This window comes from Bolinopsis microptera, chromosome 5 (assembly GCF_026151205.1).
Source record: "Bolinopsis microptera isolate Bmic1 chromosome 5, MBARI_Bmic_1.0, whole genome shotgun sequence".
Classification (NCBI taxonomy): Eukaryota; Metazoa; Ctenophora; class Tentaculata; order Lobata; family Bolinopsidae; genus Bolinopsis; species Bolinopsis microptera.
In genome coordinates this window covers 15,233,635-15,251,504 of record NC_087076.1, presented here as the reverse complement: position 1 = coordinate 15,251,504, position 17,870 = coordinate 15,233,635, and the positions used below count along the sequence as shown (strand labels likewise).

At 35.9% G+C, this 17,870-nt stretch overlaps 1 protein-coding gene across 2 annotated transcripts in view; it reads left to right on the top strand.

Annotated features, from left to right (window-relative positions):
* Nucleotides 1-10,903: 10,903 nt before the first annotated feature.
* LOC134816023 (uncharacterized) overlaps nucleotides 10,904-17,870 on the top strand; it is a 41,678-nt gene continuing 34,711 nt past the window's right edge. For both annotated transcript variants that reach the window (XM_063824687.1, XM_063824686.1), the window contains exons 1-9: nucleotides 10,904-10,992; nucleotides 11,319-11,459; nucleotides 11,602-11,759; nucleotides 11,930-12,115; nucleotides 12,288-12,350; nucleotides 12,865-13,019; nucleotides 13,168-13,340; nucleotides 13,535-13,740; nucleotides 13,863-13,980. In XM_063824687.1, the coding sequence (XP_063680757.1) occupies nucleotides 11,321-11,459; nucleotides 11,602-11,759; nucleotides 11,930-12,115; nucleotides 12,288-12,350; nucleotides 12,865-13,019; nucleotides 13,168-13,340; nucleotides 13,535-13,740; nucleotides 13,863-13,980 (1,198 nt within the window). In that variant the 5' untranslated portion in view covers nucleotides 10,904-10,992; nucleotides 11,319-11,320. The remainder of the gene's footprint in view (nucleotides 10,993-11,318; nucleotides 11,460-11,601; nucleotides 11,760-11,929; nucleotides 12,116-12,287; nucleotides 12,351-12,864; nucleotides 13,020-13,167; nucleotides 13,341-13,534; nucleotides 13,741-13,862; nucleotides 13,981-17,870) is intronic.

The following is a 17,870-nucleotide window of genomic DNA, read 5'->3' as shown; positions in this document are numbered from 1 at the left end:
TGGACACATTGCAAGTTTCCATTTTTGTGGATGGTAGCCGCTGTTGTAAGATCCACGAAAAAATTGCATGTTAGAGGGTAAGCTAACTTCGGAAAAATTTTGAGATTTACGTGTATGCATCTGGTCCCTGGCTTTATTTGAATTATATATGAAAGAAGCTTACGGAACATCCCGATGATCGAAGTCAATATCAAAAATCAAACATCATTGACATAGGAGATATCAGTGTCGCATAAAGTGATGGTTCCGAAAAATGGTTATAAAGAAGAATTGAACAGTTCAGTTGAGCTTTGGGTTTGAACCGAGTGTTCCACGAATTACTAACACAATTAGGAAATACGGCGGAGTTAGTATTTATATTATAATGTGACAAACTTCTTTGTTATTGCGTGGATCTTCACGATTTGAAAAGATTGTCTCTTATTTTGGTGATGAAAGCATCTTAAATCTTTAGGCTAGATACAACCTTTAAACTATCAGAAATAGAACAGAAATTTTAAATTTAGATCTGAGTCTTTCCTTTTTACGGCATGAAGAAAAAAGTTCATATCTGAAACCACGGGGGTTGAAAATCTGATTTAAATGGTACTTTACGGAATATGTATATCAATAAATTCATAATGCAGTCTTTAACTAACTTCACAAGACGAATCAGGTTTAGGCATTCTAGGACTTGCCAATTAATCGGCATTAATTCACGAATTAATCATGATTCAGTTTGCTTTCTTATAATTATAGATTTTACGTTTAGGAGTTTTTTGGGGAAAAGGAGCTTTTATTGAAAAAGGGACAGGAAAATTGATCAGATTTGCCACGGAATGAGGATCACGACATTCAAGTTAGCGAGTGTGATATCATAATTACTGAGCAAGGGAATGTCTAATGTATTACCACTTTTATGGGTGGGTGTTGTGATAACATGGGAGGAGAAAGAATCACTGAAAGAATTATGAGGATTGCTCATAGTACGGTATGGATGAAGATAGCAGTCTGGATGGGCGGAGATTAAATTCACAATAAATAGATTTTAGGGGGATTCTTTTTTGGAACTAGCTTGCGAGTAACTAACTATGGGACATCAAGATTAGGTAACCCAAGAGTTCCTACTCTATTACAAGTACAGATCTTACAATACTCTCTTTGTTAGGAAAAGCACTTTTAACGGCAAGCATTTCTGCACCTAGGCTAACTGGTAGTCGGGTTGTAGTGGCATCGAGATAAGACGAAAAGCCAAAATGACACCACCTCCATTTTCCCTAACTTTTTAGGGTTATTGGATCTCTGAGGGATGAGTCTTTCTCGTTGCGGTCACTTGCGGAAGATTTCATTATTGAGAGAAGGAAAGGATTTAGTGTAGAATAGATTTTTTGAGCCAGTCTCATTTGGGCAATTATGTCAGGCTGCTCTATGTTAGCAAGGATTGAAGTTCGGAAAATTTATTCCATCAAGAAGGGATGGGAGGAGCTTAGGTTCTTGAATGGAATAAGACCTTGGACTTTTGGTAGAGTATAGATAGGGAGTTGGGACCTGGATTAAGCATAGAAGGATTTAACAGAGTTATCAAAGAAAGTTAGAGAGAAAACCAAAGAATGAATAAAGATACTGAGCCTGAGGCGGTGGAATACTTGACTCTATTCATCTTACAGGTGAAGAACATTTCTTATAAACCATGAGAGATTAATTACAAAGAAAAGTTTGTTTGTGGGAGCAAGCAAGAATGTATAAGATAACGTGGGGGCTGTCAAGGAGTTAGAGAGGAATGAATAATAGAATTAGGGGGGAATCGGGTTTCATGGACCTAGTGTTGAGAGAAAGAATTGGGAGAAGGTAAAGTCATGATGAGAGAATAGATGTAGAAAACATATTGATTATGATTAAATTGTGTTGATGTGTGGGGTGCTGGAGATTTAAATGTGTAAATTTTGTTAGGTATAAAACGTGTTGTATGTATATTGCATGTCTTGTCTGTGTTACGAGTGCTTTGCATGCAAAAGGTCCTTTTTCTAAGTCTTAACGATTATTGTCTAAACATATGGAAAAAGGGCAGTGACCGTATGTAACCTGAAATAGGGAGGCATAAAATTGAGAAAACAAAAAGGATTTTAAAAATAATCAGAGATTTCGTTTGAGTTTTTAATTTTAGGCGCAACGTCTTAATCAAAAATTATTAATAGAAAGAAAGATCAAAGAATTAAATTCCAGGAAGGGAGTATTTATAAACCTGTCAATAAACTGTGTTCGTTTACATCAATCTTAAGCAAATGTGGCAGTTAAAAACCTACTCCTTCTGTTGAGGTGAAGCCTAATATGGTATTGAAGTTATTACATGATCTAAAGTCTCGAGTTAAAAGTTTTGAGAATAAAACAGTCTCGGAACACGACAATTATTCTTTAGGCCATAAGTCTTGAAGTAGATTGTTAAAATCTAGAAATTCTTTGCTCTGTAGGAATATTAAACTTAATAGGAAGACAAACTTTGGACAATTATAATTGCAGAGGGAAAATAAATGCTTAGTGGTGTCAATTAATTCAGATAAGATACATTCCTAAGGAACTGAACGCATACTTAGATGTTAATGTCATTAGTACAACACTCTAATAATTTTTTCAATATCCGTCTGACTTCTGCAGCCTGCATGAGTTTTATGAAAATGATGAGAGCTTGTAAGGAAAACTTGGATTTATTAATTTAATAAGTTATTATGACAGATGATTGCATTTGCATGAAACTCTGAGTTTGTAGAATCGTTTGTTTTCATTATTATATATATATATATATATATATATATAATTTATTTATGTATATATATCTATATATATATATATCTATATTATATTTTAACTTGACGAATTTTCCGGCAACGGGGACATAGAAGAAAAAACACGAAAATCGACCTCAAAATGACCTATGGTGATGCCTAACCCCAGCTCGACAAATGGAGTGAAACCTCGCATTTTTAGCAGGGTTGTAGGAAATGGATAGGAATGGCTATAGCATTCTTAGAATTTTTGATTTAGGCTTAGATTTTTTATGAATTAACGTCGGAATGTGAGTTAAATAATCGTTAGAATAATGAGTTATTTAGTCAAATGGTTTACTGCGCTGTTGCGTAGCAACGTTAAAATGCACTGTGCGCGGCGCAACCAAGATTCACAACGCGCGTTGTTTTGCTGTATGTACGTCATAATATTCAAAACTAGCTCAAATTTTACGATCACGCTATGACTCTGATAACTTTGTTTGTGATTGGTATTTTTGATGCGGTTAAAAAAGTATCGTTTGGGAAATACGATTCTAACAACGCTGTCGCCATTGTTTAGATAAATTCCATTATGTCGACAGCGTTTGTTTAGTATTCGGATTCCAAAACGATACTTTTTACCGCATAAAAAATACCAATCACAAAAAAGTTATAAGAAGTATAGCGTGAGCGTAAATGTGAGCTAGTTTGAGATTATGCGTAGCATACAGCATAAACAAGCGTCGTTGTTAATCTGTGGTAGCTTCGCGCACGTGCATTTTAAACGTTGCTACCGCAACAGCGCAGTAACCTTTGCTTTTTAAATAACGCCATTATTCTAACGATTATTTACCTCACTTCCGACGTAAATTATATAAAATAAAGCCTAAATCAAAATTCTAAGAATGTATTGCCTATTCCTATCCTTTTTCTAAAACCCTGCTTAAAAATTGGCGAGGTTTCAACTCCATATTGCGAGCGTGGTTTGGGCATCTCCAGAGGTATTTTGAGGTCTATTTTCGTGTTGTTTTCTTCTATGTCCGTTGCGGGAAATTTCGTCAAGTGTAATATATAATATAGATTTATTTATATATATTTATATATGACTTATATAATTTATATATATATATATATATATATAATATATAATGAAAACAACGATTTCTACAAAAAGGGTTTTATGCAAATGCAATCATCAGTGTCAGATTAACTTAATAAATTAATAAATCATGTTTTCCTTACAAGCTCCTTCTCCATTTCTTCATAAAAACCATGCAGCTGCAAGAAGCTGACGATATTGAAAAAAATTATATTGAGTTTGGTACTAATGACATTAACATTTAAGTTTGGGGTTCGTTCCTTAGGAAGTATCTTACTGAATAATGGACACCACTAAGCGTTATTCCCGCAGCAATTATAATTGTCCAATGTTGTCTTCCTTTTAGTGTTTATATTAGACTTAGCAAAGAAATGTTCTAGATTTTAACAATCTACTTAAAGACTTATGCCTTAAAGAATATTTGCGTGTTCCTAGACTGTTTCTCAAACTTTTTTTAACGCGTGTCTTTAGATCATGTAATGAAACTTCTATACCTGATTGGCTATCTCAACATGAGCGAGGAGGAAGTTTACTGTCCATTGGCTTAAGGTTTTGTTGTAAACGAACACAGTTTGACGGGTTGTAAGATTCTTCTGGGATATATAATATAATCTTTGATCTATTCTTTTATTTAATATTTTGATTAAGACGTTGCGCAAAATTAAAACTAAAACAGAACTCTCTGTTTAACTTTTTTCTCAATTTTTTGCTCCTATTTCGGTACATTCGGTCTATGCCCATTTTTCATATGTTAGACAATGAATCGTTTAGACTTTAGAATAGGTCTTTTGCATGCAAAATGCCTCGTACACAGTCATGAAATGCACATATACATATCAACACGTTTTTTACCTACAAAATTTTCACATTATTCTCATGCACCCCACACATCAACTACAATTATCTAATCTTATTGTTTCTATTCTATCTCTCATCATGACTTACCTTCTCCCAATTCTTTCTCCAACGATAGGTCCATGAAACACGTATTCACCCTAGATTCTAATATTCATTCCTTTACTCCTTGACAGCCAACGTTAACTTTTACCATTCTTGCTTGCTCCCACGCAAACTTTTCTTTGTAATTATATCCTCATGGTTTATTAGATAATGATCTTCTCCTGGGTAAGTGAAATAGAGTTAAGTATTCAAGCGCCTAAGGCGTCTAGTATCTTTATTCCATTCTTTGGGTTTTCTCTCTTAACTTTCTTTTGATAACTCTTGTTTATCCTTCTATGCTTAACAGGTCCCAACTCCCTATCTATACTCTACCCAAATGTCCAAGGTCTAATTCCTTTCAGTAACTAAGCTCCTCCATCCCCTTCTTTGGTGGTAAATAAGATTTCGAACTTCATCCTTTGTTAAACCATAGAGCAGCTGACATAATTGCCCTAAATGAGCTTGTCAAAAAATCTATTTCTAGCAACGAATCTTTCTTCTTTCAATATGAATCTTCGCAATGACGCAGAGAAAGACTCATACTCAAGATCTTATACCCTAAAAAGTTTTTTAGGGAAAATGGAGGTGGTGTTATTTTGCTGTTCGGTCTGATCTCGATGCCACTCAACCGATACAGTTAGCCTAGGTGGCAGAAATGCTTGCCGTAAAATTTGCTTTTCCTAACAAAGAGAGTATTGTAATCTGTACTTGTTATAGAGTAGGAACTCGTGGTGTTACCTTAATCTTGGATGTCATAGTCTAGGTATATTCGAAGCTAGTTTCCAAAAAGATCCCTAATCTTATGTTATTGGTGATTTAATTCTCCCCATAAGACTTGGCTATATTCATCCTGTACGTACTATTGAAGCAATCTTCATAGATTTTTAGTGATCTTTCTCTCTCCCAGTTGATCACATCAACACCATAAAAGGGTAATACATTAGACTTTCTTTCAGTAATTATGATAACACAATCGATAACTTGAATGTCTGTGATCCCATTCAGTGTGCAAATTCTGATCATTTTCTGTCACTTTTCCAATTTAAAAGCTCCTTTTCGCAAGGAAAAACTCTAAACCGTAAAATCTATAAATTTTAAGAAGCAAACTGGGACAGATTAATCGTGAATTTATGTCGATTAATTGCAAGTCTAGAATGCCTAGATCTGATCGTTTGAAGTTAGTTAAAGACTGCATTATGATTTAGTTGATATACATATTCCTAAAGTAACTATTTAAATCAGAGTTTCAACCCGTGGTTCGATAGTGAAACTTTTTTCTTCATGCGTTAAAAAGGATAGACTCAGATCTAATTAAAATTTTGGTGTTTTACCCAGTGTTTATTTTGTGCGTTAAAGTTTGTTACTAGCTCGTAAGATTTTAAGAGGATTCATCAGCCAAAAATAAGAGACAATCTTATCAATAGTGATGATCCAGCGCTAATACTATGAAGTTTTGGTACATGTTAAGTCTAAATCTAACTCCTGCCGTATCTCCTAATTGTGTTAGTTATTTGGACAGCTTCGGTTCAACCTAAGTCAAAGCTGAACTTTTCAATTCTTTCTTTATAACCAGTTTTCGGATCCTTACTTTTATGAATGTTATCTCCTATGTAATGATGTTGATTTTGATATTGACTTCGATCATCGGGATGTTCGTAAGCTTCCTTTCAAATATCTTAATTTCAAATAAAGCCCAGGGACCAGATGGCATACACGTAAATTATCAAAAATTGTTCCGTAGGTTTTGCTTACCTCTAACATTGCATTTTTCGTGGATCTTACAACAGCGCTACATACACAGGAATGGAAAACTTGCAAATGTTTGTCCCATATTTAAGAAAGGTAAGAAAAGTGTGGTTGAAACTATAGACTGTTCGGCATTAATAGCCCTAATTGGTTACTTCGCATGCAGCTAGCTGACGCCGAGTAGGGTGTTTTGGCCGTTCTAACTTAAGACTTTTATGAATTAAAGCAGCCGTATTGATCTTCCAAACCTACAACTTTCGAGGGCTAGAATTCGCTGTATTTTGCCGTTAAAACACAACTTGTACTGTTTAACTTCATGATTGAGCCGTAGGTAATTCAAAAGCAAATTGGCAAGAAGTGATGCTCACGGTCTCACTTAACGTCACTTATCGCTCAGTTAAGAGCGACCATGGTCTTAAGCGACAGACAGCCTGCAGGCATATGATCCGAATACGAAATATCCTTGTGTTCGGCATTTAATAGCCCTAATTGGTTACTTCGCATGCAGCTAGCTGACGCCGAGTAGGGTGTTTTGGCCGTTCTAACTTAAGACTTTTATGAATTAAAGCAGCCGTATTGATCTTCCAAACCTACAACTTTCGAGGGCTAGAATTCGCTGTATTTTGCCGTTAAAACACAACTTGTACTGTTTAACTTCATGATTGAGCCGTAGGTAATTCAAAAGCAAATTGGCAAGAAGTGATGCTCACGGTCTCACTTAACGTCACTTATCGCTCAGTTAAGAGCGACCATGGTCTTAAGCGACAGACAGCCTGCAGGCATATGATCCGAATACGAAATATCCTTGTGTTCGGCATTTAATAGCCCTAATTGGTTACTTCGCAATTGACAAATAGTAAGCAATATTCATTTAATTAGACAAGCGATCAATTCTTGTAACACGCGATATAATATGATTTGTAATTTGTAAAAATTTGTATTCCTTAAACTCAAAAGTATGATTTACTTTTATTCCCCAAAGGACCTGTAAATAATTTACGGGCGATGCTTACCTAGCTTGCTAATTATTGCTTGTTTCTCTCTGCACGCACCCGAATAAAAGATTTTATGTAATATATAAGCTTTGACATGCGCACACGCTGTAACCCCTTTTGTGTTTTGATCGAGTGCACGAGAAGTATACAACGTGTAGCAAAATAAGCTTGAATCTTACCTGAGGACCCCAGGCTATCATGTTCATATAGATTTGGCGGAATGACAGGCTGAGCGCGGCCCAGTAAGCTTGAATCTTGAATCTTATAAATCTATTTTATTTTTGGAAATTTTAAACAATGTACACATAATTGTCACAATGACCCTATTATATATATAAAAACAACCTTTCTAAAAATCAATATATTCCCTATCTCAAATATTGGGAGAAACACTACTGGGCCGCGCATCAAACAATTCCTCTTGGTAGATCGGCGAGATTGGAAATGCACCATTGGGCCTCGCCGACCTTTGAAGGATTGACATCTTAAATCAATTGATCATCATAAATTTCACATAGTCATGAGTCGGTAAGCGCGCGCTATACTTGACCATTGTTAATGGTTTGGCCCGGCGCGCGCTACTTCATTTCGAGAAGAAAGTGGCAAGCTACTTCGAAGAAATTTAGAGGAGTAACATCCGTCAAGCGCTATACTACCTTACTGGGCCGCGCTCAGCCTGTCATTCCGCCTAATATAATTTCTATTAGTTTATGAACATGATAGACTATTATGTTTATGAACATGATAGCCTGAGGTCCCCAGGAAATATATTACCATGCAAGCACGAAGGCTTTCTCATCTCTGCATTAGGTAAAATCACAAATATTTATTTAGTAATAATTATGAGACATCCAATAATAAACTTAACGGGTGATACTCATAAAATATCTGTTCCATATATATATATATCCGTCGACGAGTCCAACTCGGCGCGCGTCCTGGTAGGTTGTAAACCTACAATAATAAACTTGTTAGGTCCAGTACGATTTATAGAATGTCGCCCAACTAACAAAATAAAAAGAGCTAGCATGTTCATTGTTCATAGTTTAATTCAAACGCGCATACTTAAGCTGTACGGGAATAGCTAAAATTTTACGTTATATTAAAAACTCAACATTATTTTTGAGATACAAAAATAAATTTTATTAAATTTTAAAGAATATCAACAGTCAGAACTGGATTGGTTTAAATCTAAATAATTAATAACAACTGTTGGCATAACATAAGCTGTTATAGTAGTGTAGTGTACCTTACTCGGGAATATTATAGCGGGTTAATTTATGACTGGGAAAATTAATAACCGGGAAAAATATGGCGGAATTTCCCAAAACCCGCCAAATTATCCCGGTCATGTATTTACCGGTGGCCGACCTTTCAAGTTTTTTTTTCAGAGGTCAACAAATTTTCAACCGAAATTTCTGTTTTTGTTACTTGTTAAAGAAGTTATTTCAATTTACAGTTACTGATATTACTCAGAAATAGAAAAAAAGACACGTCTAGTATTTAAAGGAAAATAAATCTATAGCAATAATAAGTCAAATCTTCATTAAAGCGTATTCTCATTCTCATTATCGCTAATGTCCCCTCCATTATCATTATTGATATCCCCCTGCTGCTGACCGTCAAATTCGAAGTTGTATTGTTGTCTTAACAAGACTTTCATTTTGTCCGCTAATGGGGCTACTGCTCTGAAGGTCAGCCGGAGCTTAATTTCCTGCCCACCGCTTGGTATTGGGGAACGTCTTGGCTTTGCATCTTCAACTGCTCCAGTAATCAATCCACCGTGGACCATGAAATAGTGGCACAGTTTACTCACTTCATGGGCAAGAAAAGTGAGAATCACGGTCCACCCTGAAATCTGATTTCTATAACCAAATTGTGATTTTTATAACGAAATTATGGTAGCAACCGCCAATAAAGTTACAGCCCTCCATCCACTGCTTCAAAAGTATTCTCTAGCACATATGAGACTTCAGGTAAAATATGATGATCACCACCCCCTTGGAACCCCATAATCTGAGTCGGCGGGTTTTTTTATGACTGGTAAAATTTTTGACCGGGAAAAATATGGCGGAATCTTTCAAAACCCACCACTTTATCCCGGTTATAATAATCCCGAGTAAGGTATAGTAGTGCTGCGATTTACTGAAGGGTACCCTTAGAAAAAAAAATTGTTTTACTAAATCTTTCAGCAGGATCCCCAATCCCTCGATTACAGATTTCCCGATTATTGGTGTCCAAAGACTTAGCCAGAATTTTTCGTTGAAGCATGCATTGCCCCAGCCGTGATCACACAAAGCTGGGTAATTCACATGATTGACGATAAACCATGGAGCAATTTCAAAGCAACTCCGAAGATTAAAGATTGTGGTCACTGAATGCGTTTTCCATGCATCCTAGCACAGAAGTTTTCAGGAAAAATATTGTTTTCTTGTGGATAAAATTTTTGAATTTTTCACCTTTTCAAGCCCAAGATTCACAAGATAACCCATGAAACTCGAAGCATGGTGGCAACTGTGGCTTTTGACCTGTTTCTGCACTTGCTGCAGTTGAAATTTGGTGATTGATATCAATGTGAACACTAAAAGTGTGTGCTTTTTTCTTAATAACATGAACATTATTACATTGTTAAATTTTCAAGAGCAGGCAAAGTGTTTTCTGGAGCAAGCATTGCCTGCTTTTGCCACAGCCTATCTATGTCTCTGTTGGTACCATGACTGTTCTGTTACCTCTGAGCTATGTGACAGTGGCATAACGTTGCCTGTTGGCACCCCTGCCGAAAATGCGCCCCCCTGTTGGCGCCCCTCCCCTTTTGGCGCCCCTCCCTAAAATTGAACAAATTTGGTGATTTTAGAGGATACGCCGGTAAAATCTCTAATAAAGTGTGTTTCTTGAGCCCCTAAGATGGCGCCCACCGCACAGCTGGGTCAGCGGGGCCCTTCGTTACATCACTGCTATGTGAAGGGTGGCAGCATTTTTATGAATTTGAGACTAAAAGGTGTACAATATCTGAACTAACTCTAAGTACTGTTAATGGATAGTAATGTTATTAGTTATGCCATGGTGGTGAATTTATTTGTTACTGCCATATAATGAATCTAACTCTGTAGACAAAATTGCCTGATGGCCAAAGAGCAAGTCCAAATGTTTCCTTTCCTCTTGTGAATATAGTTTGGCCTTGGTCATGTATCAATTAAAGGATTTTAAAGACTTCAATGAAGCAGTGTCAGAAATATTGATTACAGATATTCAATAGCTATGCAACTAGTTGTAACAATACTCAATGATTGTACTTCTACTACAATCCACATATTATCTCAGCAGGCTTATATCTAACAAAGCAATAACCTGAGTACTGCATGCTAATTTAACTCTCTCTCTCTAGACTTTACCATGTGAACTGATTCCATTAATGCTTGTGACAATTGTGACAAAAGTGAGGTCGAGTTGGTTTAAAGCTTACTGATATAAGGTACTGTCATTCAAAGATCAGTATTACTATATTTAAATATTTATGATATCACCTTTCCTCTATAATATTTCATGTACACAGTCGTACTGAAAAATATTTTAAAATATAAAATATGGTGCTATTCGATTATTCAGATCAACACGTAATATAAATATGCCATAAATTATATTGTCTGTGTCCAAAACTTTACAAATCTGTGTTTTTATTTCTTAGTGAATTATGGTATAAATAGTATTAGATTACCAGTTTTTTATGCCACTTAGAATAAATATATTCTGTCCTTGTTATTGTAATGAATCGCAATATTATACAGAGATCTCTTTCAGACATGCAGCAATACACACGAACTAGTTGCTTTGGATTCTGGCTGAACATCAGACTTCTTTCTTATGGCACGAAAACGACCAACATTTTCAAAGATCTTTTTCGAGGATTTACATTAAAGCACCTTGCAGAATCTTTTCTTGGTATGAGATAAACATTTATGATTAAAATATTATCATCATCATTGCTAAACTTCAAAGTGATGAATGACAAATAGATTTCAAATCAAGTGATGTTACCTTTCAGATTAAACTTCATGAGAGTGTAAACTTAAACTTTTCCAAGGTCGTGAAATGAAAAAAGTTCAGTCGTGTGATGAGTTGACAGATCAACAAAAAAAGACACGTATTGAGTGGATTATTGCAGAACTACAAGACAATGATATTTTACCTTACAACTATGTGTACGACAGAGATCGCTTAGTAATCGGTGACCAGGAGGAGGTTAGTTAGTTTAACTTTTTGCCAGTTTTCAACTCTCAAGAAGTAAATAAATAATTGAAATTTAAATGGGTCAGTGAACTTTTAGCAGCGCGATATAATATGATCCACACCGACTGTTTATTTTTATAGGAATGATCTTTTAAAGTTGTAACTCAGCTTTTCCAATCAAGATATCCTGGTTCCTTTGGAATCTAGTAAAATACGACATTCGTGAAACGTGGGACAAGACAGGAAAGTACCATGCCAACGAGTTTATGATATTAAACGAGTCCTATTCCTGGATACCACAACCCAGACCAGAGAGTCCAGGCTACACTGATGGTAACAACTACTCCTACAAACAAATGCAAAATCAGGTGAGTGTCGTTTTATACAATTGGATGTTTAAATGGATAACGGAATTATTGTATTATTCCTTTGTTTAAACTAAGCCTTCAGTAAATTCGTATCTTATCCTAAGATTCTGTCAGTGATTTTCCAGATGATTATTTTAAATTTAAAAGAGCTTTAATCAATTACATAATGCAGGAAAAGCAGCGAAAATTGAAAGACAAGAAAAAGAAGATGAAACCCGAAGAATCAGTCATTGAGGTACTTGTTTAATTAATCCAGTCTTCAGCTAATCTGTTAATCATCTCCGACAGTGAACATTACATTCCGTTTAATCACATGCACTCACTTTATTCCTGTTCTAATCGGCTTATACACGCACTGGATTCATTTATGCTTCTTACCATTTGATAGCATGCATAATATGATTATTGATCTGATTCTATTGTCATTTATGCAATGTGTATTGGTATGCTTGTAATATAAAATAGCAACAATGGACTAAATATTACTATAATCAGCATGATATATTGTGGATGATGGAATCGGTTGTGGTAAATTAGATCGTGAAATAGTAGTGCAGTGGTCTGAATCATCTGTGTAGACCACATCGTTTTTAGATTAATAATTTTCTGGGTTGATAGTGTAGTGGTACTTCAAATTAACGATGAGCATTGTTGAGCACAGGTAAGTTTCATTAAACTGCATTAAAAGAGTCGTCAGACTTCATCTCACTATTCATAGAATAGTTCTAGTGAATGCATCTTTATTCCAGGCGATACAAATATATATCGATCATGAAGGTTCAAGTGGCAAACGATCACCACCTCTCAACGATATTGAAGATCTCTCCGACACAAGAATACTCCTCAGATTAATAAACGCTCTCTTCCCCTCCACTTTTACACCTGAGGTCCTCCTTAACGACAGGTCAGTAATTTCTAGTTTCTTGCTAAACTAACAGTTGTACTAGTGCTGTTCAAATAAGATTTTGGTTTCTCAATTCATACGCCATAAAGCAAGATTCAGTAAAAGTGTTCTTATCTTTTGTTTTGTTTTAAATAGAACTGCTGTTCAGATGGACAATAAGACTAGCACTGGATTTAGTGGGTGAGATGATGGGAGTCGACCACAAGGTGGACAGTGAGGACCTGGTCCACTGTGATCTCATGGCTATCTGCGCTTTCTTTATTGCCCTCCTCATGAGAGGTCTTCAGTTCAAACAGGCACTTGCTGTCGTCAACCGAGTAGGTAATTCTGAGCTATCCTGCGAGCCCTTTTATCATCCTCACCCCTTTTAACAAGAGCTCAATTTCTACATATACTTGTTTTGTTCAGCGAATACGTAATAAACGAGCTTGGTGAATCGCATTAAATAATAAGAATACAATTTGGGTATTATTTGTGATGAAAACTGTAATAAAGTACCACTGCCTGTGTTCCAGATTCGCTGCAAGACAAGTTAGTTCTAAACACAAAAGCACTGGAAGAGTTACCCAACATCGCACAGTCTCTTGACATCATCAGACAGAAGAAGGAGTACACACTGAAGATAGAGGTTATTGGAAAGGAGCTGTCAAAGTTGGAGGGCGTTCATGAGGTCCCCAAAATGAGGAGCTGGTCCAAGAAACTGTCAGTTCTTCAAGCACAGGTGGAAATTGTGTTTTAAGAATATTAAATATAATACTATTTTGCGGAACAGTGGATCAGATTTAAAGTTTTCTTCACGTTCTATAACTATTATTTGTATAATTCTATTTAAATATTTATCAGGTAAACGAGGATATAAGTACGAAGATAAGGGACAGGTTTGAAGTAACGGACGTTCCTCGCTCCACGACTATTAACAGTCTGGTAAAGTTCATGTACATCAACCTCAACCTTACTACAGGTGAGTAGCAGAACTGATTGTTATACGATCAAGATATTAAATCTATCACGTGGTTGATATCACCTGATTTTGTATTATCACAATTTTTAAAGTTATTATTTCAAAATGATGGCCATATGAAATAGTAAAACAACTTTTTGGAGACAAGACTGAATTTAAATAAAATACCAGATTATTTTATTAAAGCAAGCTTCTAAATTCAGGATAGCCTGTGGCAGGCAACGCCCGATTCTAATGCTTCTACAGACCTACACAAGTACAAAAAATTATTAAAAACGAATTATAATTTGGTTGGCCTGCACTCAATAGCAAGATAAAGATAACCACAAATCAGAAAGCACAGAATACCACAAAAAATACCCCATTTTAGTTCAAATTAAATCATACATCTAATGTTTTAGGGACCTCTTTTTTGATCTCTTTTTTTCGATCTATCTTTCGTAAAATAAACGGTAGTACTACGCACACATTCACCAGTACAGGCGCCCAATCAAGAGTCCAATGAGTTCCGTGACCAATGATTATTCCTATTATCTGTAACAAGATGGAAGCTAAAAATAGAACTATGCAGACGGCTCTTTTAACGTCGCTCGTTGTACATTTTCCGCATGTCAGACAACAAACTATGTAGCTACACATACTGTAACTGCACTGATGTGGAACCAAGTCTCAGAACAGGTTCACGTTTCCGTTCATACCTGGGGTGACGAACACGTTATGTTCACGTATAATACTTCTACTGCTTGAGTACTTGTAGTCGAGCGCTTTGAACTGCATACTACAATTCTCTACCTGACTATTGCAAATTAGATGGATTGGTATGGATTGATAAAAATCTATCCTACACCTACCTTTTGGCCGGGTATTGGCAATGTTCAGATGAAACGAAGAAACATTATTTCCAACGGTAAGAAAATTATGCAACTTACGAAACACAAGGAACGAACAAAGAATAAAGCACTTATCCGACAAACTCGATCACAGAGTCTTATGACTTAATGCTAAGTGCAGATCAAAAGCATAAATGTTGAATATACTGCTTTTTGTATGATTCCACGCAATTTCTAGTGATCATGCCAGCTAAACGGATTTCTTCCCGCACCCGGTGTCACAACATTCTGGTGAAGTTCATGTACATTGTAAATTGTACATTGTACATTGTACATTGTACATTGTACATTGTACATTTTACATTGTACATTGTGCATTGTACATTGTGCATTGTACATTGTACATCAACATTCAACCTCCATCTTACTAGGTGAATAGGGTGAACTAATTAGGAGAGATCTAGATATTATCCTCTATCACGTGGCTCATGGTTCATATCACCTGATCTTATAATACTTTTCGGGATGAGTCTTCAATGATGGAGTGCCATCTTAATGATGACACAACGTTTTTGTAAATAAAACAGATCTAATGATAAGATAGACAAACATCTCATGTTAAAAAATAAAATACTGAAATGGTAAATTACAAATTGGTTGGGCCATAATTTCCAGCATATGTACACACTACACAAGATCAATATTATTGCCAAAATAGGGAAAGTTTGAAACTCAAAATGATCCCAAAAAGACCACATGTGTGTTAAAGTTAAATCATATGTTTGACGAAACTGAACTTATGTCACTTAACTAGGTAGTCCGACCTCATTTTTACAACATCGTAAATGGATTATTTCAACTAATATGCAGACATTTATAAGTAATGGCATCCATTTGTAAAACTTTTCCCAATCAGGGTCTTTAGAGGAGATTCCTTTTATCTGTAGAAAGATGGAAATTAAAAAGAAGACTATGCAGACAGCTCTCCTCAAGCCGCTTGTTGTACATAATCCGCATGTGAGACAGCACACGATATCTGTACACATACTGTATTTATCTGCTGAAAAGAGATGGTTGTCTTGAAATAAGCCTCACAGATTATCTTGATTTCTTAACTATCAAATTTGTAAAGTTTGATTGTGACACAACTGGGCGATAATATACGTCATAAGTGTTGCACTTGTAGTTGTATACCACTCCTACTCGTACTTGATCACTTTACATGTACGATTTTCAAAACAAATGTTGCAACTTATAAAGATTTATCAATATTAATCCTACACTTACCTTTTGGCTGGAATGTTCAGATGAAACGAAGGAATATGAATTTCTCAAAGTAAAGCATATGATATGCTAGTACGAAATAAGAACGAATAAAGAATAAAACAATCAGCCGAAAACTTGGTCACAGAGGTTTATGACTGCTCAATGTACGCATTTGCCAGTGATCCTGCCAGCGAAGAGTGGTTCTTCCACCCAATGTCCAATCATCAGTTGCCACGTCACAATGAGATGCGATAACAAGCTAATGTTGTTATTTGATACACCTATATAATATTATTATTTTTTTTTATTAAATACTTTTCAAATTTTACAGAGTACAGCAATAGATGAATATAAAATAGAATCGTTCAAAATATCGCCCCCATCTGTAAAATATGATGGGCACCCAAACACGGTAAACACATAGTGAACTATGTCCGCAGTAACTTGGACCCATTACATCGAATTAATCTAAATCCAAAAATTTATGAAAAACTATTTAATAACAAACAAATCCATGGTGAATAACTGTGGATATAGAGTCAAAATTGGTATTTCAATACGTCAAATTCCAGATACATTAGATACAGGTCTGAAATGGTCATTAATGTGTGAGAAGGTGTGCGGGTGAAGTGTGATATGATGTTGAAAGTATGGGAAGGTAGATAAAAAAATTAATAAAACAAAAATAATAATAATATGGGGAGCAAAGAGACTAGGCTAGACTGTTGTTTCACTATCCAATAAACATTTCCATAGATGCTTAGTGACCTCAGCTTTGAAAAGACTAGTAGACACAATCTGTCTTACCTGTAAAGGGAGTCCATTCCACAGTATATGGGTTCTGTAGAAAAATGATTTTGCCAGTGGGCTATTTGAGGTACATGTGGTGTGTGAATTCTGACTTAACTTAGGTAAAATTGATGACACAATAGACAGACTGTCGAGGTGGCAACGTCTTAGTCGAGAAGTGTCCTGATATAAAGAGAGATAGTGAGGCAGCGATACAGGAATTAAATTGTTAAGAACTTTGTGGAAAAAAATAAGATCATTCAAGTCAAACTTTTGAGACAAAGGGAGAATGTCGACAAGCTTGCACTTTTTGACATATTGCTCAGGTGGATAACTGCGGCCCTCTTCAGACAGAATCCATTTAACAGCTCTCTTTTGGAGACTTTCTAATTTATCACTAAGTGATTTATTACAAGGGCGCCAGATTATGGAACAATTTTCGAATTGGCTACGAACCAGGGAGAGGTAAAGCGCCCGGCGACGTTTCTGATCAATGACAATATGGCCATCTCTTCTGACCATACCAAGTTGTTGGCAGGCCTTAGTATAAATTCTGTCGCACTGACTATTCCAACTTAGCTTAGGAGTAACATCGACTCCAAGATCTTTTTCTAACTCTACATACACAAGAGGAGAGCCATCAAGATTATATGCGAATGGAGGAGATAAAGATGGTTTTCCTGAAACAATAAGCACTTTACATTTTGCTGGATGGAATCGCATTTTGTTTCTTAGTGCCCAGTCAGAGAGATAGTCTATATCCATTTGTAAATTAGTATTATCAGAAGATGAATGTATTTTACGCCAGATTTTTGTATCATCGGCATACAAAACAATATCAGTATTATCCGAAAGGCCAAGAGGAATATCATTGATAAACAATACAAAAAGTAAGGGACCAAGAATAGAGCCCTGGGGGACACCAGAATTAACTGAGAGGGTAGATGACATCTCATTACCAATAACCACTCTTTGGTAACGGCCTTGAAGGTAATTGGTAAGAAA